The 26,437-nt window shown below is 36.2% G+C and overlaps 6 protein-coding genes and 1 long non-coding RNA gene across 7 annotated transcripts; 2 read left to right on the top strand and 5 right to left on the bottom strand.

Annotated features, from left to right (window-relative positions):
* The first annotated feature begins 3,183 nt into the window (after positions 1–3,183).
* On the top strand, positions 3,184–5,787 carry LOC106411669 (mitochondrial uncoupling protein 1-like). Its single transcript, XM_013852476.3, has 9 exons — positions 3,184–3,439; positions 4,194–4,409; positions 4,493–4,571; positions 4,661–4,794; positions 4,878–4,976; positions 5,054–5,158; positions 5,246–5,320; positions 5,410–5,496; positions 5,586–5,787. Exons 1-9 carry the CDS (start codon positions 3,362–3,364, stop codon positions 5,628–5,630), a joined length of 918 nt encoding a protein of 305 aa, XP_013707930.1. The 5' UTR covers positions 3,184–3,361; the 3' UTR covers positions 5,631–5,787.
* LOC106411671 (reticulon-like protein B12) lies at positions 5,762–7,606 on the bottom strand. Its single transcript, XM_013852477.3, has 4 exons — positions 6,723–7,606; positions 6,442–6,622; positions 6,137–6,348; positions 5,762–6,050 (listed from the first exon to the last, which is right to left on the bottom strand). Exons 1-4 carry the CDS (start codon positions 6,796–6,798, stop codon positions 5,902–5,904), a joined length of 618 nt encoding a protein of 205 aa, XP_013707931.1. The 5' UTR covers positions 6,799–7,606; the 3' UTR covers positions 5,762–5,901.
* Positions 7,607–7,751: 145 nt separating this feature from the next.
* On the bottom strand, positions 7,752–10,507 carry LOC106414948 (histone-lysine N-methyltransferase family member SUVH9). The gene is made up of 3 exons (XM_013855538.3): positions 9,667–10,507; positions 8,328–9,555; positions 7,752–8,073 (listed from the first exon to the last, which is right to left on the bottom strand). Exons 1-2 carry the CDS (start codon positions 10,370–10,372, stop codon positions 8,366–8,368), a joined length of 1,896 nt encoding a protein of 631 aa, XP_013710992.1. The 5' UTR covers positions 10,373–10,507; the 3' UTR covers positions 7,752–8,073; positions 8,328–8,365.
* A 230-nt stretch (positions 10,508–10,737) lies between these two features.
* On the bottom strand, positions 10,738–12,671 carry LOC106411806 (ataxin-3 homolog). Its single transcript, XM_013852640.3, has 2 exons — positions 12,267–12,671; positions 10,738–11,577 (listed from the first exon to the last, which is right to left on the bottom strand). The coding sequence occupies exons 1-2, from the start codon at positions 12,519–12,521 to the stop codon at positions 10,975–10,977; spliced, it is 858 nt and encodes a 285-aa protein (XP_013708094.1). The 5' UTR covers positions 12,522–12,671; the 3' UTR covers positions 10,738–10,974.
* A 567-nt stretch (positions 12,672–13,238) lies between these two features.
* Positions 13,239–16,782, bottom strand: LOC106412425 (protein NRT1/ PTR FAMILY 8.1-like). Its single transcript, XM_013853346.3, has 5 exons — positions 16,298–16,782; positions 16,060–16,169; positions 15,748–15,965; positions 14,957–15,510; positions 13,239–14,329 (listed from the first exon to the last, which is right to left on the bottom strand). The coding sequence occupies exons 2-5, from the start codon at positions 16,163–16,165 to the stop codon at positions 13,495–13,497; spliced, it is 1,713 nt and encodes a 570-aa protein (XP_013708800.1). The 5' UTR covers positions 16,166–16,169; positions 16,298–16,782; the 3' UTR covers positions 13,239–13,494.
* A 555-nt stretch (positions 16,783–17,337) lies between these two features.
* Positions 17,338–19,386, top strand: LOC106414123. Its single transcript, XR_001282775.3, has 6 exons — positions 17,338–17,581; positions 17,758–17,855; positions 17,987–18,067; positions 18,233–18,316; positions 18,407–18,476; positions 19,009–19,386. It is a non-coding gene; the product is annotated as an uncharacterized LOC106414123 (long non-coding RNA).
* Positions 19,387–21,306: 1,920 nt separating this feature from the next.
* On the bottom strand, positions 21,307–24,678 carry BNAA09G34080D (methyltransferase ptaI). Its single transcript, XM_013852913.3, has 4 exons — positions 24,427–24,678; positions 22,464–22,736; positions 21,790–22,161; positions 21,307–21,666 (listed from the first exon to the last, which is right to left on the bottom strand). The coding sequence occupies exons 1-4, from the start codon at positions 24,574–24,576 to the stop codon at positions 21,511–21,513; spliced, it is 951 nt and encodes a 316-aa protein (XP_013708367.1). The 5' UTR covers positions 24,577–24,678; the 3' UTR covers positions 21,307–21,510.
* Positions 24,679–26,437: the final 1,759 nt, after the last annotated feature.

Raw genomic sequence — 26,437 nt, forward strand, 5'->3', positions numbered from 1 at the left:
TTTTACTAAAATATTTTTTCAGATAACAATACAATATATATATATATATATATTATCTTTTTTTTTAATTATATTTTTAGATTTTGGATAATTTATGTATATATTATCCAAATATTTAGTTACATAATTTATGTTTTACACTTTTTACTAAAATACTTATTCAGATAACAATAGTATTTACATGAAAAGTATTACATAAAATTTATTGACTTTTAACGTGAGAGCATTCTTTATTTATTTTAATCAATTATCTAATCAAATAAATTAATTTTTTTTAATTTAGTTATATATTTTATTTGATTAATATTTAGTTATATAATTCATGTTTTTAAATTTTTACTAAAAAACTTTTTCAGATAACAATACAATATATACATAAATTATCTCTTTTTTAAATTATATTTTCAGATTTTGGATAATTCTTACTATTATTAATTTTAATCAATTATCTAATCAAATAAATTAAAATTTCATTTTTATTTTTTAATTTAGTTATACATTTTATTTGATTAATATTTAGTTATATAATTCATGTTTTTAATTTTTTACTAAAAAACTTTTTCAGATAACAATACAATATATACAAAAAATATCTTCTTTTTAAATTATATTTTCAGATTTTGGATAATTCTTACTATTATTAATTTTCATCAATTATCTAATCAAATAAATTAAAATTTCATTTTTATTGTTTAATTTAGTTATACATTTTATTTGATTAATATTTAGCTATGTAATTCATGTTTTTAAATTTCTACTAAAAGATTTTTTAAGATAACAATACAATATATAAATAAATTATCTCTTTTTAAAATTATATTTTCAGATTTTGGATAATTCTTAGTATTATTAATTTTAATCATTTATCTAATCAAATAAATTAAAATTTCGTTTTTTTTTTTTAATTTATTTATACATTTTATTCATTAAGGGTATAAACGATATTAACCACTCTAACTTTTAACGTGAGAGCTCGATTCCAAAAATTTACTTCGCAAATAATAGTATAGATAGATATTATACAACTACTTCTTTGTCATCAATTCTACCGATCAATATCTTAATTGAATTATTAACATATAGATTCTATTATATTCCATTTCTTTATATTTGAAAGGATTTTCTAAAGAAAAAAATCTAACTTTGGTGAGAAATAAAAAAAAATCTTTTTAAATTTTTTTAACGAACTATTGTTCAATATTTTTCAGAGACTAGTAAAATTTCTGTTTTAGTTTTACTAAATTATCGATTGGTTATATAAATGGTCATCATACACACATAAGAAGCAAAGTGAAACTTCTTAATCCTAGTCCACCACAGTTTCCTCAACAGAATACGATTCGTCTCGAATATTGAAGGTTGTAGTCAAGATGGTGAACAAAGACTAACATTTAGATGAAATAGAGTGTTCGGTTATTTAAACGGTTTAACTAGTAGGATTTGGTTCAAATTTGGTTTAGTTACTTTACTCGGTAGTCACACATGTATATGTATGTGTGCGTGCTCTTTCGTTTATCAGCCAATTGATTCGGTAGATCTAAACCTTAAGCTGTGTTAGGTAAGAAAGGTTAAGCAAATAGAGTCACAACTCACAAGGGCTCAGCAAGAAAGAGTAAAGAACCGTTGTAAAAGACGGTAGCTCAGGTCTTCCGAATCACCGAAATTTAATGCATCGTCATAAGTATTCTACCTCTGGTGAGTATAGTTTTTTTTTTTTTTTAATTTGAGAATCAAGATGAACACCGGATAAGTTGAGTGTTTCTTTTCTTCTCTTGCAAACCAAGATCAAGCGAAAGAGAAAGAGAGAGCCTAAGAGAGAACAACTGCATCCTTTGAAGTTCAACATCGATGGCTACAAAGAGTACAATAACTCCTTTCTTGTCAAATCTCGATGGCTACAAAGATTTGACCAAATTCATGAATCCATAAAATCAAAGCACACAATGTTTGGTATCTACTCTCTCTCTAATCCCTTACAACACTGGCTAGTCTGGCTTTAATCATTTTACACCTCACAACACATGTATCATAATAGAAGTGAGAATAACATATATGATCGTCCACATGTTATCACGATAATGACACTAACATTCAAAGTTGAATCATACAATAATACATTTCGATGCACAGTGCTATACTATAAGTATAACCATTGACTTTCAATATTTGACCTATAACAAATATTCAATCCAATGGCAATTTCACGATTGTTAAACTAATGAAACCACTGGAGTTTGTGATATAAGGATGAACATTACACATGTTAATATACAAAATTTTCCCATAAATTAAAAAATTAATTTCTGCCTATGTGTTACCTGTCTAGCATGTAACACACAGCATATGGTATAGCAAACTTTTTTTTTTTTTACATCATGGTATAGCAAACTTATGTGTTGCTTTCCGTATATATATATATATATATATATATATATATATGAATATAGTAAAATATGTAATGTATAAACATATAAAAACGAGGAACATAGATATGAATAACAAATAATTTCGACAAAATTTTCATACAAATATAATTCTTCTTTTTGAATGAAACATGTGGAGATTTGATAAATTACAAGGAAAATAAACGAGGTATTCAGAAGACTTAAATACCGGCTAAGTGGGGGTTATTGGTTGGTGTATTTTGATGGATTTGAAAATCCAAACTAAATATAGTGTTATTGGTTCTATGATTTTAAAATATGTATTGAAATCATGTGTTATTCGTTTAATGATTCATAAATTCTAATTCAAATCAAGTGTTATTCGTTTAATGATTCATAAATTTTAATTCAAATCAAGTGTTATTCAATCATACGGATTTACTAATATATTTGATTTCATAATGTATTTGAATGGATTTGCATGGATTTTTTTGTGAAAAAATACAAATGCTCAAATCCGAAGGAAAACCTCCGGATTTGTAAATACTAATCCGAGAAAATTTAAAAATTTGTATATTTTAATTGGATTTATAAATATTATATGAATTTCTAAATCAATAAAAATATATAAACCAATATCAAATTCGAGGATAATTAAGAGTGATAAATCTTAATTTAGCGTGGCGTGGTGTCAGCATTTATCTGACGTGTTAGAAAAAAAAATCACAGCGACTAATCAAATCTTAGTGGATGATTAGTGTGACACACACCTGCAAATATATTAATATATATATAAAGCGCTGCTAAAGTGGGCCGCCCATTATTACCTTTTGTTCATTTCGTAGCAGAGCGAACGAGAGAGAGACGATCTTTTCTAACTGAAACTCTCCACGCCAAGTTGCGTTGCGTAGCCGTCGTCGCTCTTCCCGAGATTCGAAACTCTTAACTCCCTCTCGTATCTTTCTGGATCGTCGAAGATGGTAGCTGATAGCAAATCCGACCTTTCGCTGCCCAAAACTTTCGCCTGCAGTGCCTTCGCTGCCTGCGTCGGCGAGGTACTTTCCGAGAATTTTCCATGCGTTTTAGATTTCTGAATATGCTTCGATTCGATCGTGCAAATGTATTGCGAATTTTCCATGAAAATTCTGATCAGGTTGTTGATCTTCGTTTTCCCATCGTATAGCTTATTAGATTCTATAAACCGTTTCTCCAGATGATATTCTCATGTTTAGTTTCGATGGAACTGATTCGTTTTCTACAATCTGAATCGAGAATATTCCATCTCGATTGTGTTAAACAGTCAGATCTGTTGCTATGAAGGAGTTCTAGCGTTTTGATTGTACTGTTTGACGATCTTAATTATGCTGTGGATATGATTCTTGTGAAAGGAATATGAAATTTCACGATGGAATCGATTTTGTTTATAATGCAACGCAAACAATCTCCTCCGCTTAGCTGTGTGTTGCTGCTTCCTCAGATACTTCTGTGTTGCGAATTTTCCATGAAAATTCAGTTTAGGTTGAGCATCATGTTACTATATTCTATATACTGTTTCTCCTGATCATGTGCTCATGTTTCGATTCGATGGAATCGATTCGATTCCAACAATCGGAAGGAGAATATTCCATTAACCGGTCAGATCTGTTGCTAGGATTGAGTTGTTAGAGTTTTGATTGCAGTGTTTCACGATTTTAATCATGCTTTTTGATATGATTCTTGCGAAAGGAATATGCAGTTTCGTGATGGAATCGATTTTGTTAATAATGCAATGTAAAACTGTCTCTGAGATTTCATATGCAATTGGATCAGGTGTGTACGATTCCGTTGGACACTGCCAAGGTTAGGCTTCAGCTTCAAAAGTCTGCCATAGCTGGAGATGTCACTCTGCCTAAGTATCGGGGATTGTTGGGAACTGTTGGTACCATTGCAAGGGAAGAAGGTCTTCGTTCCCTGTGGAAAGGTGTTGTTCCCGGATTGCATCGTCAGTGCCTGTTTGGTGGTCTTAGGATCGGAATGTATGAGCCGGTGAGTTTCAAAACTGCTTCTTTCTGGCTCTAGACAATGTGCTAGTCGTCGTAATGCTTAACCAAAGTTGTTGTTTTACTCAGGTCAAAAATTTGTACGTTGGGAAAGACCATGTTGGTGATGTTCCATTGAGCAAGAAAATCCTTGCTGGTTTGACAACAGGTGAGCCTAGTCTTAACTGAAATGGTTTATCTTTCCATCTTTATAATTTAACTGGCTTGTTATCGTTGTTGTTGTTGTGTAACTCTTAGGTGCGCTGGGTATCATGGTAGCTAATCCCACAGATCTTGTGAAGGTTAGACTTCAGGCTGAAGGGAAACTACCTGCAGGGGTGCCAAAACGGTATACTGGATCGTTGAATGCGTATTCAACTATTGTTAGACAGGTATTTACCCCGCCATGGAAGTTGGGGTTATGTATAAGTTTGCCTAAACTCTGCTTCATATCTATTTAATTTTACTCTGACAGGAAGGAGTCCGAGCTCTTTGGACCGGTCTTGGACCTAACGTGGCAAGAAACGCAATCATCAATGCCGCTGAACTAGCGAGTTACGATCAAGTGAAACAGGTATGAAACAAACTATTACCCCTGCCTCTGTTGTCTAACTAAAGGACCTGATATATTAACCAACGTTCGTGTTTCAGACAATCTTGAAGATTCCAGGTTTCACTGATAACATTGTCACACACATTCTATCTGGACTGGGAGCAGGATTCTTTGCTGTCTGCATTGGTTCCCCTGTTGACGTGGTATGATATCTACACAAGAAATTAGACCATGAGTTTTATCCTCTATGCTTCCTGATTTTCTTCTTTGAAACTTGTTGTATGGCACAGGTTAAGTCAAGAATGATGGGAGATCCTTCTTACAAAGGCACTATTGACTGCTTCGTGAAAACTTTGAAGGCGGATGTAAGCAAACTCTTCTTCTGTGTTCTGTCTTGAAATAACATAACCCCAGAGAAAGTTCATAACTCTTTGAGTTTTGTTTTCCTTGACAGGGTCCTATGGCATTTTACAAGGGTTTCATCCCCAACTTTGGACGCCTTGGCTCATGGAACGTCATCATGTTTTTGACCCTCGAACAGGTAAATGGCCTAATGCAACTTTTACTGTATCAACTCAATAACGGGACCTCTCTCTTTTTCTAATCACTGTTCTTAATACTTTGATCCAGGCAAAGAAGTACGTCCGAGAACTAGATTCGTCCAAGAAACACTGAGAAACAAAAGTTTTAAGCAGAGAGAGAATAAGAGCAACACTGTTTTCTTCTTAATTTCGGTGGTCGAGAGAGGCCAAAACTTCATTGAATATTGTTTTCGGGATAGACGTTGTTTTCAAGCAAAACTTATGCAATAAATTTATGTGGGTTGCTCATATATTGACTGTACCGTTCAAACATTTATCAAAAAGATACAATTTCTTCCCTAGCACAAAACTGAGGAACCAAAAAAAAACTCCTGAAGAAGAGAGAAATAGAGACGGAGAGAGTCTCAGCTCAGTTTCTTATGTTCCGGATACGCCCATATCTTGAATCTCAGGTAAAGCTCTTTAGCTTTGTTGTAGATGAGCACTATAGATCCATCTATGCAATCTTCGTATCTCTCATAGAAAGCTGGAACTGCCATCACCACCAAAACCCCTGACAAAATAACCAAAACCAACAGCCACGGTTTAATGAATCTTCCAGGTTAAACCAGTTCAAGTCTACGAGAGATATTAACTTACCAGTGTGGCAGAGTGTTTGAAAATCCATGAGGCTTCCAATGAATGCTATGAGAAACAGATAGACTGCTACTCTGATAAACAACTCTGCGTCTCTTCCCATTGCAATGTCATACGATACTTGTAGTAGTTTATTCACATGGATGCGCAAAAACTTGGAAGCTTCTTCAGCCATTTCTTCACTTACTTGACACTCTGTTAATGGCGGTGACGGCCTAAGAGCCCAAGGGATATATAAACAATAAATTATAAAAGAAAAATATTTTAATTACAGTTGGATCTCTTGGCAGAGACATTTTTGGTTTTACCTGTTGAGGATGGATGCAGATTTGGACCAGAGGAAAAAAATAGAGAGCAAGAGGAGAAGAACACTTGAAAGAAGAGTGAGGATGGTATAAGAAAATGTCTCAAACACCATCCATGATCCTATTGTTACTGTGACTATACCAACACTCACATTCTTCTTCCTCCACAGCATTACATCTGCAACTGCAGATTCATTTCATAACAAGGAAAAAGAAACGTTACACAAGTGAGAGACCACTTAGCTTCTATGATGGTTTTGGTAATGATATATGGATTCACTCACCAATGCCACCTCCCAGAATCTCATGTACAGTCCTCTCTCGTTTGAACAGCTTTTCCAAAGAAGAACCCATTCCCATTTGAGAAGAAAAATCAGCAACAGGACTCCAACTTGGATTTAGTTTTTCTCAGATCCCAAAAGTCTCCAAGATATTATGTCAGAAACAGATCATCAAGTGCAGATGAATCACAAAGTCTCAAAACGAAAGAACGGCATGAATCAGAAGAAGAGAGTAAAGAAAAACAAAAAAGGTGATGAGACTAAAGTTGGGTCATCACCACATCAACTTTGAATATATAAACTAATAATTCTTCAAAGCTATTATATGATCTGTTAAGAAAAGAGAAAATATATGTTGGCCTCTTGATGTATTATCTATCACCTTCCAGCCTAAAAGTGTTAACCCTTCTACCATATTTTTAACAACTGTACAAAATGGTCGGTATTATCAAAGTTTGTATAATCTATTAATTTTGTCAAAATCATTTAATTGTTTAACTAAAAAATATTGACCAAAAAAATACTGAATTCAAAACAACAGAAGAAAAAAAGTACTATTAATCTATTTTATCTTAATTTTCTTAAATGATTACATAAACAAATATTTGAAACATTTACCGTTTCAGTATTTAATGAAGGGATGCTGGATTTGGACCTGAGGAAAAGTGAAAATTGTGTAAGCAAAACTCTCAAATACCATCCATGACTCTATTATACATTCTTCTTCCTCAACAGATTTCATTAGGAGAAAAAAGTTATAGAGTCGAGACTCTTGAGAGAGAGAGATTTACAATACATGGACAAATATGACCAATATATTAGCGGAAGCTGAATTTGGAGTGTGGATTGGTGTTTGATCTCTCAATTTAAGTTTTTTAGAAGTAAAGATGGTTTGATTTACCAAAAAAAAGAAGTAAAAACAAAACACCATATCACAAACCGTTTGGTTTCTGTCCATGTAAAGCGTCTACGTTCTGTATGCAAATTTGTTGGCATCAAAAACAAAAACAAGTGAAAGTTCCTTCACCCACATCAATAAAGCAGCATTCTTATATACTTTGAGAGAGACAAGAAGGATAATATTGTTTCACTTCACTTCATAGACATGTCAAGAGCCAACCGATACAGACAAAGAAACATCCTTATGAGTTTTGTACACTAATACCCCGAAAAAACATTCGACTCCCAAATTGTGCAAACACACACAAAACAACATCAAAACGTACACAAATGGGAGGAATGGAGTCTCTATCAAACCTTGATTCTGCCACAAACTGCTTTCATCTTCTTACTTCATGCGACCAACCAAGAACAAAGACTAAAACGATTTTTTTACCATGACTTTGATTACAATCTGCAAGAAACCAAATCAATAACGGCATCAGATTAAAAACAAATAGGACTCATCAAGCAAAAACAGAAGAAACTCACTGACAAACAAAGATTATAATCACATTCAAGCCAAGACAGTTGTTAAATGAAATCAGAGACCAAGTTTACGCACATTTATAACGTGATACAACCTGCAACATGTCACAACCTATGATCCCTTTTTTACTACAAGCTTCATTTGTGAAATTTACTAACCCGTTAACTTTGTGTTTTTACCTGGGAAAAAATAAGGCTGCGGCGGTGGCCTGGTAGTTTTAATTACAAATGGCGAGCTTGGGGCTCCATTCATCATCAGAGACTCCATAATCAAGGCTGAGCTCAGTCATGGGCGGAATGTTCTCAGCAGCGAAAAGCATAACACGAGGGAACATCAGATTGTTGTGATCATGCAGTACCAACTGTACAATCACATTCGAATCATTACTGTGGCTTATGTAACAAGCAACGTTCCTCAACTTTGAAACATCCATCGCATAATCAACAGGAGGGATCTGAGGATACGAAGGCCGCTCGTAATCCGGAAACACCTGAGACAAATCTCCCCAATCTTTCCACCTATCAGAACAAAACCGAGCAGGGTACACCAAAGTATCGCCGTTCATTGTCAGAATGTTGGCTTGCTCCCTCGTCAAAGCAACCCCAACATACTCGCAAATAAAAGCGCCAGCGTGCAATATATCCAAACACCGAACCCCCCAGCCAGTCTCCACCGACCTAAACACCTCGAGTCTACTCCTCAACCCCTTCTGCGTCACGCGGTTCCGACACGTCGGAGGGCACTTACACCCCGGTCCACACTCATGCACCAACGGCCTCATTCTTATCAAATTCCCGTTGTAATCATAAGCAAACTCGCCACCGTTCTTCCTCTCGCAGATGCAGCCGCTGCTACAACCGCTGACACATTCGCATCCACTCGCATTATCACCATTACTACCACCCAATATGCCGCGAGGGAAAGAAGTAGTGGCGAGATACTCATAGTACAACGGCTCCTGATCGTCATCAACGTCGTTGAACAAATACACAGGAGCGTTCTCCTTCCTGTTGGAGATATCGAAGCTGATGTACCCGCTCGGTCTCACAGACAAAGGGTTGGTTTTAAGCGTCTTGGCGAACTTCAACACCGACGTCCCCATCTCCACCTGCCCTCCGATCCTCTCCAGCCTAAATTTAAAAACACCGAACCCGGACTTCCCCACATCGAACCAAGAATCAACGATCCTAAACAGCCCATCATAAACATAAACCTTGCTAGAAACAGCGTTCTCGTACTTAAAACCTCTAACGACTCTCACTTCGATCCCGTAGTACATACTCCTCTCCATAGCGAGATTCCCACCTTCGAGCTTCTGATGCTCAGCCTGCCTCCCGAGCTTGTCCTGCCCTCCATGTCCCGTGTAGATAATCACATCCCCTTGATCATCATCATCCTCATAACCACCTGAATTCAAATCAAATCAATCAATAGAAAGTTTGTTATTCAGCTCAAAAGAAAACTAAACCATAATTAATCTAACTAAACCGGAATCTGACTGAACCGGTTTAAATTCACCTGAGACAATCACGCTGGTGGCGATCGGCTCTCCGTTAGAGCTGCGGGAGCCAATGAGATAGTCAATCCCAGCCTGCGTCTGTCCGTGCAACCCCATGACGCAGAGCTCGAGCCTGAAGAAGAAGATGTCTCCGACCTGGACGCCGGGGATCGAACCGACGATGCGTTTGTCCCGATTAAGCCAAAGGAAACGCTCTTTCATCATCGAGGCGGCTTTGCTATCGGGCCTGCCTCTCCTCCTTCCGAGCTCTTCACGAGTCTCCTCGAGGATCAAGAAGATCCGAAGAGAATCGTAGATCATCCTCGTCTTCCTCACCACTTCCCGGAACTGCCTCTCTCCCTCGGGGCCGACGTCGGTGATCCTCACGAGCTCAGACGAGCGCTCCTGAGGTTTACGCGGCTTGAGGGACTGCGAAGGGTAACTGACCGGATCCGGATCCGGATCTTGCTCCTCGGGAACGGGTACGATGGCGCCGGTTAGGGAATCGAGGACCGTGACGTCCTCGTGGCGTTTGAGGCGCTGTGCGAAGGCGGAGCGGAAAGTCTCGGCGACGTTGGTGAACTCGGTGTACAAGTTAGGTTCGAGGGGAGATTGGGTGGTGGTGGTGTTGAAATTGAAGAAGGATGAGGGTGGAATCGGAGTTTGTGGGGAGGAATCAGTGACTGGCTCCGGCTTAGGGATCACCATAGGTATGTGAGAAGTCATCTCTCTCTCTCTCTTTCAAGGAGAAGAAGAAGAAGAAGGGGGTAACTAGGTTTTGAGCGATAAATCGAAGAAATAGGGTTTTTTTTTAATTTTTGGTTCTTCAAGCTAAGCCGAGAAGAAGCTTCATTCATTTTCTTAAATGATCAATATAAACAAACTTTTGAAACATTTATTGTTTAACTAAAAGTATTATCCCTTCTAGTCTATTTATTATTTTGTCAAAATCAATTACAGTTTGTAAAAGTATTGAAGCAAAAAATAAACTTACGAAAGCAGTATTTAAGTATTTAACACATATCATGAAGCAGAAAAAAAAAATATTTATCTATTTTATTTTAATTTTCTTAAATGAATATATAAACAAATATTTGAAACATTTACCATTTCAGTATTTAAGATTTTCAGAATTAAAGATGGGTTGTTTTACCAAAAAAAAAAGAACTCAAACAAAACACCATATCACAAGCCCTTTGGTTTCTGTCGATGTAAAGCTTTCTATGTTCTGTATGTAAAATATTTAGACAACAAAAACAAAAACAGAATCAAAGTAAGTGTTCCTTCACCCACATCAATGAAAAGCCTTTGGTTCTCTATTTTCTCAGCTACTTTTGTTTCTCAGATTCCTTTTGAGAAGAAGACCCAACAGCTCCAGGATTAGCACCAGCCGCACAAGCATCCAGCAAACTCGCTGCAATCGCTGCCTTCAAGTCATCATCCTCCATCTCCGAAAAAGCCCTCACTTCCTCCCTCGACAATGCCTCGTATGGTCTCTGTTGATCAACATTATCACTAGTTCTGTTTCCACTGGCAGAAGAAGGAGAACTCCTCCGCACTGCTCCCGTGGTCTTTAACAGCCTCTCTGCGTCTTCAGGAGAAAGCCACTGACCAAAACCGTTTGAAGCCTCAGAAGAAGACAGGGGACACTCCTGCGGGAAGTTTCCTTTCACAATGAAGATGCTCCATCCTGAGCCTCTGAGAGAGTCGAGAAACGCAGAGAGGTAGAATTTCGACAGGTGTTGCGGTGCGGCGAGAAGGCTGTCGAAGTTATACCATTCTCCGTTCACTTTCCTTATGCAGAACCAGTGGTCGTGCAAGTGGCAGATGAATGCGTTTTCAAGCTCGGGGTCTATCTGCGCAGGCTCTGCATCGCGGCAATTGAGAGGGATCACTTGTAAGTTCCACACTTCCAAAGCCTTTTGCAAGACCTGTTAATCAAAAATACAAAGCTTCCTCAGTGAAAAGTCTGAAGCTTTACACACTACACAGATAACTAAAAACCTGCAAAAAATGCTTCTATCCTTGTACGTTTATTTATTATAAATGGTATGTAAATCTTCTACACACAAAACTTGCAAGCAAAACTGACTCATGTCTCAGCAGACTAATCAAGCTACTACCTTTCAAGCTTATACAGGAACAACAGATGATAAGATACATGTTACAAGAAACAATCATGATCAGACTCGAAGTGAGTCAAAGATATACAAACATAAAGTCGGAGAATGCATCATTACTAATCTCAATTCACTATATTTATTATCAAATTGATTCGATCTGTAGCACTTAAATTGGTGTATTCATCTTCAAGATCGCAGAGATACGCATTCAAAAGTTTTCCATTTCAGATTCTTGTGCACTTAAACAACACACAAAACTTGCAAGCAGAACTGACACGTGTCAAAGCAGACTAATCAAGCTACTAGCTTTCAAGTTCTGACACGAGACAATCATGATCAAACAGGCGAGTGCGTAACAGATACAAACATAAAGTCAATCTTAGCCCCATTACTAATCTCAATTCACTAACTTTGTAATCAAATTGATCCGATCTGTAGCACTTAGCTATAAAAGTTCGAATCTTTAAACTTGTGCATTCAAGAAATGGCAATTGTACCTGGATACTGAAATCGCCGCCGAGGGAAACGTTGTGAGACTCCTCAGAGAAGAAATCGCCGGCGGAAAAGGTTCCTGCGGCGGCGCCTTCGAGCATGACCTGGCGCTCCTTCCCGTCGAGATCGGAGGCGACGGCAGCCAAATCGAATTCGGAGAAGAAAGGACCCTGGAGCACGGTGTTGACGCAGTGAACGGCGCAGAGATTGGCTTCCTGAACCTCGTGGTACAAGATTCCTCCGTTGCTCGGTCGCTCCATGGTCGATCAAGATTCAAAATCAAAACCCTAATCTCCTTTAAGAATCCGTGACGATATATATATGTGGAGCGATGCGAAAGTCTTTGCCTTGAAGCAATTAGGAAGGCAAGCAGAAGAAATGGGAGGAGATGGGAAGTTGGAAATAAAATATTTACACACACCCTTTTTTCATTATCCTTTTATATTAAAATGTTTCCCCCACGTCATTACACATGTGTCATGATTTTTTTTTAACGAAATTGTTCTCCTTGTTAAGCTACAATAAATTAAATTTAAATTCTTGGATTTGACTTGAGTAATTTAATGCTTTTACTTTTTTTACACTTTCAACTTAGTATGTGATATTTTGGTTTCTGATATATGATGATAGCATATCTAGAAATGCTTTAGAAAAAATTTGACAGCTTATATTATCGAAATACATTTATTGTTTCTGTCAAGAACCATTTGCTGCTAACCAAATCTTGGGCCATTCATCATTTCATCTGGTTTAATTAAAAATCAGATGCCATTATAGTGTGTGTGTGTGTGTGTGTCTGCCAAGTGTATGTAAAAGTAATTGACTTCAACAAGTGTGCAAAGCAAAGCAAAATAAAACATGGATTTCTTTCTAACTATTCAACTCCACTATCCAAAGTTCCAAGCTTTTTAAAATCAAATAAACATTTAACAGACAAGTGATAGTACTATTCAGGAACCATCAAAAAAAAAACAATCAACAAAACCCAAATCATGTGTATTACATTTACAAATCACAAGCAAATACTTTTGAAGTTTTGAACCAAAATCTAAATCACTATAGAGGATATGGCTTAATCTTATTATAGGAAGTGACTACAATATATATATAGAGAGTATATGTGAGGTGATTAGGGATTAAGTACTGACTAATCTATCCTTTACATATATTCATTGTCTACATAACCCTGTGAAGAATCACAAGACCAAATCTCTTGGCATCCAGTCTATTTCATCAATGTGCTCGACCTATAGCTTTCTTGTACTTGTAGCGTTTAGAAATCCAGAGGTACACTAAGAAGTTGAGGAAACTAAGAGCTGCCAGCAAATAGAAAAAGTAATCCAGATGACCCCGGTTCAAGTTATCCGGTATCCACCCCGGTTTGCCCTTTTTCTTCGTCATTTTCATCACAACCGTCACAAGAACCGTGCTCAAGTAGTTCCCAAGCGCTTTAGTTGTCAAAGACAAAGCCGAGCAGAGACTTATCATCGCCTCAGGCGCCTGGTCATAGAAAAACTCAAGCTGGCCTATAAAAGTGAAAACTTCTACGCACCCAACTAGTAAATACTGAGGTATCTGCCAAAAAATCGAAATGGGAATCTTTTTCGCGTCGTATGCGTTGTGAGTTTTGACGTAGTCGAGCCTAACGACCTCCAAGACTCCTGCAGTGATCATGGCAAAGATTGAGATCACGAGACCTATTCCCATACGTTGAATCTGAGTGAAGCCACGCTCTTGACGTGTGAACTTTCTTGCGAAGGGGACAATGAACTGGTCGTAGACAAGAGTACAGAAGAGCACACTGACCGTGGTGAAAAGCGAAAGGGAATCTGATGGGATTTCGAAGTGTTTCCCCATGTGTTGGTCCATTGTGTTTCCTTGTAAGACGAACAATGTGTTCAGTTGGCTGTACACTGTGGCAAAGACTATCCCTGAGGCCCAAAATGGAAGAAGTGTGATTATGCACTTGAGCTCTTCGACTTGTGTTACCGAACAGAGTCTCCAAGGGTTCACTTCACCGTCGTTGATGCTGTCGGATTGACTCTCAACTGCTGCCTTATCGAAAAACCTAACTTGTTCAACACTTATGTTAGAACCTCGTAAGAAAGATGGACAAAGATGGAATTTGGCCTTGCCATTTCGGATATTGGTTCGATTTAGTTTATTTTGGTTTTCGGTTTTTCAGTTTTAGGGATATAGAATTCATCTGGTATTTGAAAAAATTGGTTTAGTTTGGATAACAAGATTGAGAACCGGCTAGTATAATCTGAGATATATTTGGGTCCATTTCGGTTCTTTTTTTTTATTAACTCGGGTCAGAAGTCAGATAATTCAGTTTTTGGATTAAATATCATGTTTTTCAAATTTTCGGATAAAAATAATTGGATAATTCAAGTAATTTTAAATATTCTGATAAAGGGTATTCAGATAAAAAAATTTCAAAGTAATTCGGCTTATAATAATATTTTAAAAACATTTGATTACTTTAAAACTAAAATAAAGTTAATATTTATAAGTATTTGATTATATATATTTGGGTCCGTTCGGTTTTCGGTTTGGTTTCAGTTTTCCGGTTCCAGAGCTATATGATCCACTCAAGTAATTCATATCCGAACCTTTTTTTTTTATTCGGTTTGGTTATGGGTAAATGTGCTTATATGCCTAGTTGGGAATCATGGAAACTTTTGTTTCTTACTTTAAGTTGTCTGTATGCTCTAGTTTCCGGCTACCAGTGATATTACTCGCATCATCAGCAATTTCAAAGAGCTGAGACTTGTCCTCTGGAACCTCAACACTCATCTTCCTTAAGGCCGCAACTATAACCTGAAATATCCGTGTGAGTGGATTCCCTTGCGGTCTCTGAAGTCGGTAATAACGACTTCCCGAGAAGAAAAACATAACCGCAATGACCATGGCCACGGTCGGGACACCAAAGCCCCATCCCCAACCAATGTTCATTTGTATCCAGGAAATAACAGTCGTAGCAACAAAAGCTCCAACGTTAGCGGAGAAGTAAAACCAATTAAAGAAAGAGCTTTTCTTTAGCTTCTCGGCCTCGTCATTCTCATCAAACTGATCCGCTCCGAAGGACGAAACACATGGTTCTATACCACCTATTCCAAGAGCGATCATATAAAGCGCAACAAAGAAAACAGCTGTCTGATCGGAACTGGGATGACATGTATCGCTGTTGCAGTTACCCGGTTTAAGTCCAGGAACAGAAGCTGATAACGTCAAAAGAGTCAAACCCTGCGTGAGAGAGAAAAACAAACCTCTTACTTCCACCAAGTTAAATTCAGACTTATCATACTTCTAATTTAAAATCAGTTGGCAATAACTAGATAGTTCTGTTCATGCCACAAACTGGTCTATTATTAGGTGATTCTGATATCATATTAAATATCCGAACTATGGGACTTTCATTCATTAACACACCCAAAACTTGATATTTTAAGGATAAGTCATTAGCAGAAAAATAAGACTCACGAAGACATAGATGAAAACAAAGGTTGCGATAGTCCAGTAACGTCCAAGATAAGCATCAGCTAGAAAGGCTCCAATCAAAGGAGTTATATAACATGTTCCAAACCAATTGGTGACGTTATTCGCAGCAGTAGCGTTGCCTTGATTCAGACGACTCTTAAGATAGTCCACAAGGTTTTTGCTCATTCCATAGTAGGCAAATCTTTCACAGCACACGTTGACTAAAGAACAATTCAACAAACACACAAACAGTGATCAAAATCTATTCACCCATAAAGCAAACGATATCGAGGAAACAAATGAAAGGATTGTTACCAAGAATGAAGCGGCAAGCTTTCCAGTTTCCGGTTGTCTTCTTATTAGCAGGATTTTTGTGAATATCGACTGTTCCATCTTCCGTATACACATCACTTTCTTCCATAATACTAACAAAAATGAATAACCGAGTACATGCTTAGAGTGGAATATGCAGAATAAACCAAGTACAAACTCCATGCTATGAATATTTCAAGATTCTGGTTAAAAACAGTAAAACCCTAAGAATGATTGTTACCAAGAATGAAGACAAAAGTAGAACTTGAGGGTGGCTGAACTTGTCAGAATATGAGTATCAACTTGAAAAGTTGCAGAGCTCTGTTTCTACTGTCACACCTCTTTCCTTATTTATATAAACACAAGAAAATAGAAAGGAGTGTTCTTCTCTTCTCTTTCCCTATGTTTGCAGTTTCGTCCTCGATGTTTTGTAATCTTTCAGATTTGGGTATTATTTGTTTTGACTCCAAAGTTTACTACCATATCAAAGGATGTTGCAGAAAATTGAAAATCTATCCCCAACCGAACTTTAGTGGAGTTATAATAATTGATTTTTATTAAAAACAAGAAGAAAAACACAAGTGTGAACAATCGTAGAGTCGCAAAGAAAAAAAATTGGATTTCTCCTTCACAAACTACGCGTTGCAGTCGCCACAGGGTGAATAACCCACATAATATAAATGATTGACGGACTTCGTTACCCATCACTGAACCAAAGACGAATCAAAGATCATTTAATTAAAAGTTATAACTATGTAATAGAGGTGTTCTACAGCTGAAACTAATAAAGACTTTAACGTTGATATGAAAGGTAGTTGCGAGATCTAATTATGGTCCCATAATTTATTATCTTAAGATCTAACTGAATTATATCCCCACCTTTACAAAAGAGTGTTATTTTTTATATTTTTTCTTATTATACAAAAAATGTTATTTGGAATTTCAATACAATTTATATTTATTCTAAAATTAATATTAATTGTAAATACATTGATTTTTGAGATATTTTTATTTATCTCGAATATGTTAAATCCCACTGTATAAAAGCAGCTATTTTTAGAGCTTCTAAAGGGTGCCATGTAGGACAAGATATTCTCCACCAATCAAGCTGCCAAGTCATCTCAGATGTTTAACTGACGGGCCCAAACCATTACGGCAGCCCATTTGCAAAGGTTTCTGTTTGTCTTTCCAACTCTGGGCTTAACAGCAAAAATATTCATTCAAAAAAGCTCTATAGTTTCTCGACTCTAACCTCAGCAGCTAATAGACCTTTAACCTTCCTCCTCTCAGAAATCACCCGTTACAATATGGAGTCGTTTATCACAGCAAATATCCCCGTTAATTTCTTCCCCAATGATAAAACCGTCAACTATTTGGCTTCCCCTCACCAATTCTATAAAAGCCGGCATAGTTGGAAAGCATGATCTCTCTAACAACAAGCTTCTGGTCAGAAAAGCTTAGGAAATTTGCCTCCTTTCTGACGCTCAGTTCAATCATCCATCATCGGCGTTGTAAGACATCACTGGTATTTGACTCCGTTTCATCTATATTATCATTGGATTTGACTGGGTAAAATCTGTAAAGATGTGATCTATCTGAAAATTGCAGCCTATCAAAAATTCACAATTGAATCAGCTTCAGTTGTGGGTATATCTAAAGTATCTTACTTTTACTTACACCCGTGTCTATTCCATGTTGTAGATTATTTTCAAAATACATGCAGCGATTAAGTTGAGTCGTATGTCCGAAAAGGCATTCACGAGATCATTCAATAGCCTGCAAAATATTATTGGAGTCAAGTGGGTTTCCTTCTTCAGTATCAGTTTGTTTAGTTTGAACTTAGAAAAACATTATTCACGAGATCGTTCACTTGAATTACAAATATTTTCATGAATCTGTTTGTTTAGTTGATTAAAAATGTGCATTTCAGGATTAAGCTTAATATAAAAACACTAGCAGTTCAGAGTGGCCGAGGAAGAGTAATCAAATCCGAGCAAAACATGTTATCTTTGTAAGCTGTCTTTTCTTTTTTATGGAATATGTATATTCATAGCAGGCTACGTGTTTGATAAAATGCCTCACAGAAACTCCATATTCTTACATTCCAGTAGCTTATGCTTGAAGATTGTTTTTTATAAAAACTAATCAAATTTTGTCTAACGTTATATATTTGCAGGTTATCAGTTTGACATGTATTTGATTGGACAATCTTGAAGTATCCACAGTTTGGCTCTAGCTCCACTCTAGCTCAAAACCAAGAGTTAGTAACATCTTTTTTTTTGAGTTTACATAATTTAAAGCCTCTAGAGCATATTATCAAATCCTCACGATAGTATATGTGTTCCAACAGTCGAGTCTTACACGTTAACCAGCTTTGTATCCTCCAGTGCCATCTGGTGAGAGACCAGAGAAACCTTCGGGTGAGCTTTTAACTGTGCTACCCGCATGTGCAATAATTGTTAGCATCTTATCTCTAGAGCTCTATTTGTATACCTGTCACATTGTTGCTAAGTTCCTTCTTAAGGTTTTTTAATAAGACATTCAAGATTTCTTTCATTAAGTGCCTTTTTTCAGTTGATGTTCATTTAATAAGTCTATGGTCTATCTCAGTCACTTTAGGCACCAACACTTTTCTATTTCTGTAATTTCTATGAAATCAGCAACAACACTTAACAGTTTCATGTGTCATGCATGAGTTGAGTTTGCATGTGTAAATATTCGTTAAAAAGATTTGGTTAGTTTGGGGCACATCTGTATTAGTTAGTTTAAGATTTGGTTAAAGGGAATGCAAGACAATCATCATTTTGTAACTGCTGTTATTCGCATACATTAACTATGGCGTTGTCATTCTACCTCATACACAAAAAAATTCTGAAGCAATTGTGCTACAAACAATCTACAAAATTGTTTGAATAAATATGTTTCTCACATGTTTGGGTATGATTCTTACAGAACCTGCAAACCTGTAGCTTTGGCTAAGTTGATGAAGAAGCAAGAGAGGAAGAAGGAAATGAATTAAATGATGAATCGCAAACTTACTGGCTGTTCCAATATATAATTGTCAAGGTGATGTGTCAAGCTCTGGTCTGGTAGAGACTAAAGAAATGGTATTATAAGCAAAAAGGCGGAGTGAGGAAAGTGATTGATAATTGTATACTTGAGTCAACAATAAAAATTTATATATTCTATACATTTGATTTTGGAACAACAAATTTCAAAAATTTATAAGTTTTTAATTTTTTTTTTCGACCAAAATATTTGTATATAATATGAATATTTTGATGACTTTGATGACGGGGAGAAATAAAAATTGAATATTTTGTTGAACTATAGTTGTAACAATCGTCAGCTTATAATTATATAAAGATAATATGATATAGAACGCAAAATTATATGTTGTTGAGTCTGAAGAAGGATAAAAGATTTTTTTTTTTTTTTTGGTATCTAATTTTTTTCATAAGATGAAGAATATGGAAAATGCGTATCAATAATCTTCCAGCAGAAAAGAGATCACATTGTGAAAGATCATCCTCAATCAGAGCTACAAACACATCACTAAAACCAAAAGCAGAGGCATTGCGAATGGTAGTCAAGCAAATGAGGATGCTAAATTTTAAGAAAGTTGCTTTCATCAGTGATTGCAAACCAATCATATATGTGTTGCAACAATATACCGGTCAAACAACCATCCCAAAGGTCCGTACCACAGAGTCTCCATGTTACAAGATATAATGGAAAGCTCCAAATCTTATGATTTTTCCTTTTGTTATGTCCCTAGAAATAGGCTGACTTTGGTTGATGAATTAGCTAAGAATTCTAGATGTAACAATCAAAGCTATTACGCAGGTTCTAAATTTATATTAAAACATGTTGAAAAAATATAAAAAAATATAGCAAACAAACTTATTAAATTAAATACAATCTAATTATTTGTTTCACAATTATATGTGCATTGTTCGCCTCAACACCAAGAACACACTTCTACTTTAAAAACACCGTTGACATTATAGATAAACTTGACAAGACTCTCAATATGCAGTCAACCAACTTAGTATCCTATGTAAAATACAACCCTCAACAACATATAACAATTACAACAGATACAATTTGTATTAAGTGAGAGTGATTTTTTTTTGTCATCGACTTATAAAGATTCATACAATATCATAAATTTTAAATTTTTATAAACCAATAATCCGCGCATAGCGCGGACCACGACCTAGTAAATCTAATTAATAAAACAATAAATGCATTTCAATAATTGTTTAATCTTTTTGTTAAAGGGAGAGAGTATATTAATAAATAGTCATTACAATAAAATCACTTTATGTCAAAAATATACAAATATATATATATATATGTGTGTGTTTGGCAATCTTATTAAATATCACAAAATAATTCTATCACAAAATGATACACAACAAAGAAAATTACCAAAATATTATATATATATATATATATATATGTGTGTGTGTGTGCACGCGCACGCAGATATGTGTCTTTAACAATTTTATTAAATATCACAAAAATAACTTTATCACAAAATGATACACAACAAAAGAAAATTACCAAAATAATATTCATTAAATAATAATAAACTAAACTATTATTGTTTTTTTTTTATCTTTTTTTTATGAGCTATTTTGGAAAGAAAAAAAGTATAATCCTATAGAGTATGTTTTGGATCCATGGTATAATCAAATATGAGTGACTTCCAATCATATTTATTACTTCTATCACCTTACCGACCAGGGTCTTATACATCAGAGATCTCTTTTCAAACATGTTTAAGTGTTCATACTTTGATGCCAGCGCCTTATCTGGCTTAGTCTAACCATTCCAAAGTTTACAAGATTTTTTGATATTACAATATGTAAAATGTTCTCAATTTTAGGTAAATTTTAACCCTATCAAAATTGTATAATCATTTATATTTTATAATTTATTTTTTCTAATTGATTGAGTAATTTTAAAACTTATATAGTTCTTTTACTAAGTAAACTTTATAGTTTTAATGACACTTTTAAATAAAAGAAATTTTCAAAATATATATGCTTCTATAGTTTTATCTAAAACATATTATATTTAGTAAGGGAGTGAGTATTTAATTTTCTTTCAAGCCGAATCCAGTAACTCTAGCATGCATGTTACACAACTCTCAAGTCCATCCATTACATGCTGGTCGTGGTTCAGGTTTGTAGGAAAACCAAGGCGTTCCCGTTAAGATCTTTATTTTATTAATAACGAATATTGATATCAAAAACATAACTATTTTATTATTTTGTTCTTGTTGAAAAAAGGAAAGAGATAAAAAAACGTAACATTGTTCTCAAATGGTTTAAAAGATTTTATTTATTTAAACCCCTTATTGAATTGCTAAAATACTGACGCGATGGTTCATATTTTCGTTAATACAAACTTTAATAACTCAAATCGCTAACCACACATTATTCTCTAGCATGCCTCATCTTCACTTGTGTTTTGTTTCTTACTTTGTCTATTTTCGTCATCTGATGGTTGTCGCCTTTCTTGCTTTCTCCCAACATCGGTTTGCAGCAAGTTATCTTTGTTACTGTCTTCAGACACTTTATCAGATTCACTTCTCATTTCCTGCTCAAAAACAAGTTCACCAGTTACTAATAAGTAACAATGACTGATATTATACAATGTGAAGGATTAATTATGCTAGTTAATTAAAATGTCTGATGGATGTTTAAGATGTTGTAAAAATACCGGAATTTTCCCAACAATCATATGAGCCTTGTAGTAAACATCTTTAACTTGGTTTTCATCACCCCAAGCTTCCTCAAACTTGGTTATAAGATCTTCATCAACAAGCTCTACTCCTTGTTCCTTGGCCTTCATAGCAGGCTGCCAAGATTTCAAGAACCCTATGAACCCTTTAAGAGAAAGCTTATGCGGAATGTCAAGCCTAACAGGCTCTCCCTCAGATCCCATCCCTATGCTCTCAAAAGGAAACGGCAGCGTTTTATAACTATCAAACGCCAAATTCATAATAGGAGTTCTAAAAGGAAGGGTGGAGTCGACAAGGCTCTTCATTATGGGATCTATCTCGGGGGAGATAATGATATCGTTAGTCCTGTTCTTTTTGGAGACGCAGCGGCAGCGTCCGCGTTTTAACAATATAAAGCAAATAACTATCATCATCATCTAATTGATGACGCTGGGTTTTGTAAAAACAACCGCTTCCTCCGTATTTTCCAGTCGCTGCGTCAAGTTCAACCTAGAAAATACGACGCTCGAAATTTCAGCGGCAGCGGTGATTCCGTTTTTATATCTCGGATTGTCCGTTGCGTCTGTTTTTAATCAGAAGATCAAAAGAATATCCTCCTGCCCTAGCTTTATTTTCTGCCGCTGCCGCTAGTTTTGGCGTTTATAAAACGAACATGCCTGTTGTAGACCCAAATGGCGATTAGGCCACCGTCCTTACGGAGTACACGTTTTGCAACGTTGTAAAATGTGGTCAAGTCGAAAAAATGGACAGCTTGTGCAGCAACTATGAGATCCATAGAGTTTTCTCCACCGATTAGAGCCACCATTTCGTCTTCTGACATGTTTTTTGGAGTGTGATGGTAACTGATTCTTGAGTGTTTGATTGCTCGTTTAAGTTGTGCCTCGTTTATATCGGTAGCCACCACATTCTCATAATGATCAACAAGCTGTGTAAGATATAGAGAGTTATTAATCTTTTGTTATATATAAAGATTCAACGCTAATACTTAATAGGACACGTTCTCCTGTTATATCATATGCATAGCTATATCAACAAAGCTGTTATTTGATTTTTCACTTGATTCACCGTTCACGTAACAATTCATAATGAGACCACGTGGATAAAAAACATCGATGATGTATTCCTCTTGTTGAGTTTTGCCTTAATATATATCTTCCTTCTTCCAAAATTTGCCGAATCTAAGCTCACTTGTTATAAGTTCTAAGTCATGCATGAAAGATTATGGTATCTATTGATGAGAAACATCCCACATCGGATATATAAGAATTAATCTACTACTATATAAAGGGTTAGGGCCAATCCACTAATTGCCAATTGGTTTTAAGTTGGAAGCCCATAATAAACCCGAATCTAACATGGTATCAGAGCGATAAGATCCTTTGACCTAATTTACTACAACTACTACTACTATACCGATGTTGGGCTCTCTGTGGATGTTATTCCCACATTGTCCACGCTTCAGACCTAGATGTCTGAGCGTGAGGGAGGGTATTGATGAGAAACATCCCACATCGGATATATAAGAATTAATCTACTACTATATAAAGGGTTAGGGCCAATCCACTAATTGCCAATTGGTTTTAAGTTGGAAGCCCATAATAAACCCGAATCTAACATGGTATCAGAGCCCAGATCTTAATAAGTTAAACCCCTAATTAATATTAACCCTACCCGACCGGGTATATAGGTCGTAATTGACTCGCTCGACCGAGTATAACTGTCTTAAAGTTCCGAGATTTCTGGCCGATAAGAGCCATCATCTCGAGGAGGGGTATTAAGGGATATGTATCCCACATTGGAAAATCAATGGGACATTAAGTAATATATAAAGGGTTAGGGTCAATCCACTAATTGCCAATTGGTTTTAAGTTGGAAGCCCATAATAAACCCGAATCTAACAGGTATTGATGAGAAACATCCCACATCGGATATATAAGAATTAATCTACTACTATATAAAGGGTTAGGGCCAATCCACTAATTGCCAATTGGTTTTAAGTTGGAAGCCCATAATAAATCCGAATCTAACATGGTATCAGAGCGATAAGATCCTTTGACCTAATTTACTACTACTACTACTGTACCGATGTTGGACCCTCTGTGGATGTTATTCCCACATTGTCCACGCTTCAGACCTAGATGTCTGAGCGTGAGGGAGGGTATTGATGAGAAACATCCCACATCGGAAATATAAGAAATAATCTACTACTATATAAAGGGTTAGGGCCAATCCACTAATTGCCAATTGGTTTTGAGTTGGAAGCCCATAATAAACCCGAATCTAACAGTATCTGTGATGATATTTTCCTAAATTCCTTTTTGTGTATAACTTTTATTCACATACATTTTTTAGTCAAACAAAAGAAAAGAAAACTACGCAAATAAAAAAATAACAAAGACAAAGACAACAATCAGTGTGACCGCCACCAAGTTTGACTTCTTTAAAATTACAAAAGAACCCTCCTAAGTGAAATAGTTATCTTTTTTTTGCTGAATTATCAGCGTAATTAATATATGTATCGTGTCACAATTCATACTAACTAGATCATATATAGTAAAGAAAGGTTTCAGGTCTTTCCAAGTCTAACGAAGAAGACAGAGAATTGGAAAGTTTACCCCAATGGCAGCCTGACCATTACCAGTTCCGACATCCCAAGCAAACTTGTGGTCTTGTGTCCGTTCGGCTATCTTCTTATACCAATCGGTGGGATATCTAGGTCTTGCGTCCAGATAAGCTGAAGCGTCTTTCTCTGATAAGGCAGCCATTCTTTTCTTCTATATCTCTCTCTTGTTTACTTTTCTTGCTTTGAGTACATGAACTCCGGAACTTCTTAATTTATACAACTTTCTTGTTAACGTCGGTCTATTAAAAAAGATGAATGTAGTCAAACTTGGCGTGTGGTAGAGTTTTATAGTAGTCCTATGAGGTTGTCTTTTAAGTTGTTTTTTACGGAGATACCTTTGAATACATAAACCTTGTTGAAAATTCAGCCTCCATGCATGTTCCACGAAACGAGAAAATGAATTCTTTTTTTTGACAAAAAAATGATTTTTTTAGACTTACTTAAATTCAATTGTTCTGGTTGAATTTTTTCGTGTCATCGCCTCGTTAATATCCCCAGATTACAAAATCGGAGCCTAAATTACTACTTAACATGTTTTAGTTAAAAGTACAAAAATTAAAAAATATTTTAATGTAGAACCCAAAATAATATATCAGGCAATTCTCTCAAATAACCTATTTTAAAATTTTTGTCATAAAATAATACTCAAAAAAGAAAATAACCAAAATAATCTAGTGGGTGAGGATTTCACTAGAGCAGTGAAGCAATTCTTTTTGGAGCCTGACATGCAGAGACAAACGAATGCCACTGTCATTTCCTTGATCCCAAAAACGCCTGGTGCCTCTTCTTTGTCTGACTTTCGACCTATTTCACTTTGTAATACTGTGTACAAAGTCATTGCAAAGTTGTTGGCTGCGCGGCTGAGGATTATTACTCCTAAGGCTGTTCAAAGGAACCAAGTGGGTTTCATCAAAGGAAGGCTATTATGCGAGAATGTTCTCCTCGCCTCAGAGCTAGTGGCAGATTTTCACAAGAGTGGAGCAACAACAAGAGGCTGTTTGCAAGTGGATATTACTAAAGCATATGACAGCATTGAGTGGGATTTTGTCTTGAATATCCTTCAAGCTTTCGACTTACCCCCTATTTTTATCTCTTGGATAAGGCAGTGTATTACCACCCCATTTTACTCAGTGTCCTTAAATGGAGAACTAGCGGGTTTCTTTCCGGGAAAAAAAGGATTACGACAAGGAGATCCTATCTCCTCTTCACTCTTTGTTATGGCCATGGATATTCTATCAAAAGATCTAGATACTGCAGCCAGAGAAGAGAAATTTGGTATCCATCCTAAATGTTGTAATCCTTTGGTTACCCATTTGAGCTTTGCCGACGATCTTCTCATTTTTTTTGATGGCTCTTCCGAGTCCTTGAGAGGTATTATGACGGTTCTTAGGGATTTTCAGAGAAGATCAGGGTTGGCGCTGAACCTTAGAAAAACTTGTGTTTTTGTTGATGGAAATAATTCGGAAGCAGCATCAGCTCTAGCATCTGATTTTGGGATTGTGCAAGGATCTCTTCCTGTTAAGTATCTTGGAGTCCCCTTATCGCCTCATAAGCTGAGACGCCAGGACTACCAACCTTTGGTGGATAAAGTTAGAAGCCGGGTTTCTTCATGGACGTCTAAACGGCTCTCTTTTGCCGGCAGGCTACAGCTGATTCAATCAGTTATTTACAGCATGATCAACTTCTGGTCATCTATCTTTCCCCTGCCGAAGGAATGCTTGGATACTCTCGAACAGATTTGTAATGCATTCCTCTGGACAGGAGCACCTAATTCGGCAAGAGGAGCAAAAGTCTCATGGGAAGCTGTTTGTTTACCTAAAGAGTGTGGAGGGTTGGGTTTGCGTCGACTTGCTGATTTAAATCAGGTTTATGGAATCAAATTAATATGGTTTATTTTTGCTGGTTCTGATTCGTTATGGGTTGCTTGGGTTCGAGAACATATTATAGCTGCGAGACTGTTTTGGTCTTTTGATTTCTCAAATGTGGGTAGCTGGATTTGGAGA

This window comes from Brassica napus, chromosome A9, assembly GCF_020379485.1.
Source record: "Brassica napus cultivar Da-Ae chromosome A9, Da-Ae, whole genome shotgun sequence".
NCBI lineage: Eukaryota > Viridiplantae > Streptophyta > Magnoliopsida > Brassicales > Brassicaceae > Brassica > Brassica napus.

What these genes read in the sequence shown, in the direction of transcription:
- LOC106412425 (XM_013853346.3), bottom strand. Translation starts at nt 16,165, where the DNA reads ATGGAAGAAAGTGATGTGTATACGGAAGATGGAACAGTCGATATTCAC. An exon ending in TTGTTTTCATCTATGTCTTC is followed by an intron (nt 15,511 to 15,747) that starts GTGAGTCTTATT and finishes TCTCTCACGCAG; the next exon opens with GGTTTGACTCTTTTGACGTT. An exon ending in GAGCATACAGACAACTTAAA is followed by an intron (nt 14,330 to 14,956) that starts GTAAGAAACAAA and finishes TGAACAAGTTAG; the next exon opens with GTTTTTCGATAAGGCAGCAG.
- LOC106411671 (XM_013852477.3), bottom strand. Translation starts at nt 6,798, where the DNA reads ATGGGAATGGGTTCTTCTTTGGAAAAGCTGTTCAAACGAGAGAGGACT. An exon ending in TCTGCATCCATCCTCAACAG is followed by an intron (nt 6,349 to 6,441) that starts GTAAAACCAAAA and finishes TTGGGCTCTTAG; the next exon opens with GCCGTCACCGCCATTAACAG. An exon ending in TCAAACACTCTGCCACACTG is followed by an intron (nt 6,051 to 6,136) that starts GTAAGTTAATAT and finishes TTATTTTGTCAG; the next exon opens with GGGTTTTGGTGGTGATGGCA.
- BNAA09G34080D (XM_013852913.3), bottom strand. Translation starts at nt 24,576, where the DNA reads ATGGCTGCCTTATCAGAGAAAGACGCTTCAGCTTATCTGGACGCAAGA. An exon ending in TTTGGGTCTACAACAGGCAT is followed by an intron (nt 22,162 to 22,463) that starts GTTCGTTTTATA and finishes GTCTCCAAAAAG; the next exon opens with AACAGGACTAACGATATCAT. An exon ending in TGATTGTTGGGAAAATTCCG is followed by an intron (nt 21,667 to 21,789) that starts GTATTTTTACAA and finishes GTTTTTGAGCAG; the next exon opens with GAAATGAGAAGTGAATCTGA.
- LOC106411806 (XM_013852640.3), bottom strand. Translation starts at nt 12,521, where the DNA reads ATGGAGCGACCGAGCAACGGAGGAATCTTGTACCACGAGGTTCAGGAA. An exon ending in GCGGCGATTTCAGTATCCAG is followed by an intron (nt 11,578 to 12,266) that starts GTACAATTGCCA and finishes TTTGATTAACAG; the next exon opens with GTCTTGCAAAAGGCTTTGGA.
- LOC106414948 (XM_013855538.3), bottom strand. Translation starts at nt 10,372, where the DNA reads ATGACTTCTCACATACCTATGGTGATCCCTAAGCCGGAGCCAGTCACT. An exon ending in CACCAGCGTGATTGTCTCAG is followed by an intron (nt 9,556 to 9,666) that starts GTGAATTTAAAC and finishes ATTTGAATTCAG; the next exon opens with GTGGTTATGAGGATGATGAT.
- LOC106411669 (XM_013852476.3), top strand. Translation starts at nt 3,362, where the DNA reads ATGGTAGCTGATAGCAAATCCGACCTTTCGCTGCCCAAAACTTTCGCC. An exon ending in GTTACGATCAAGTGAAACAG is followed by an intron (nt 4,977 to 5,053) that starts GTATGAAACAAA and finishes TTCGTGTTTCAG; the next exon opens with ACAATCTTGAAGATTCCAGG. An exon ending in TGAAAACTTTGAAGGCGGAT is followed by an intron (nt 5,321 to 5,409) that starts GTAAGCAAACTC and finishes TTTCCTTGACAG; the next exon opens with GGTCCTATGGCATTTTACAA.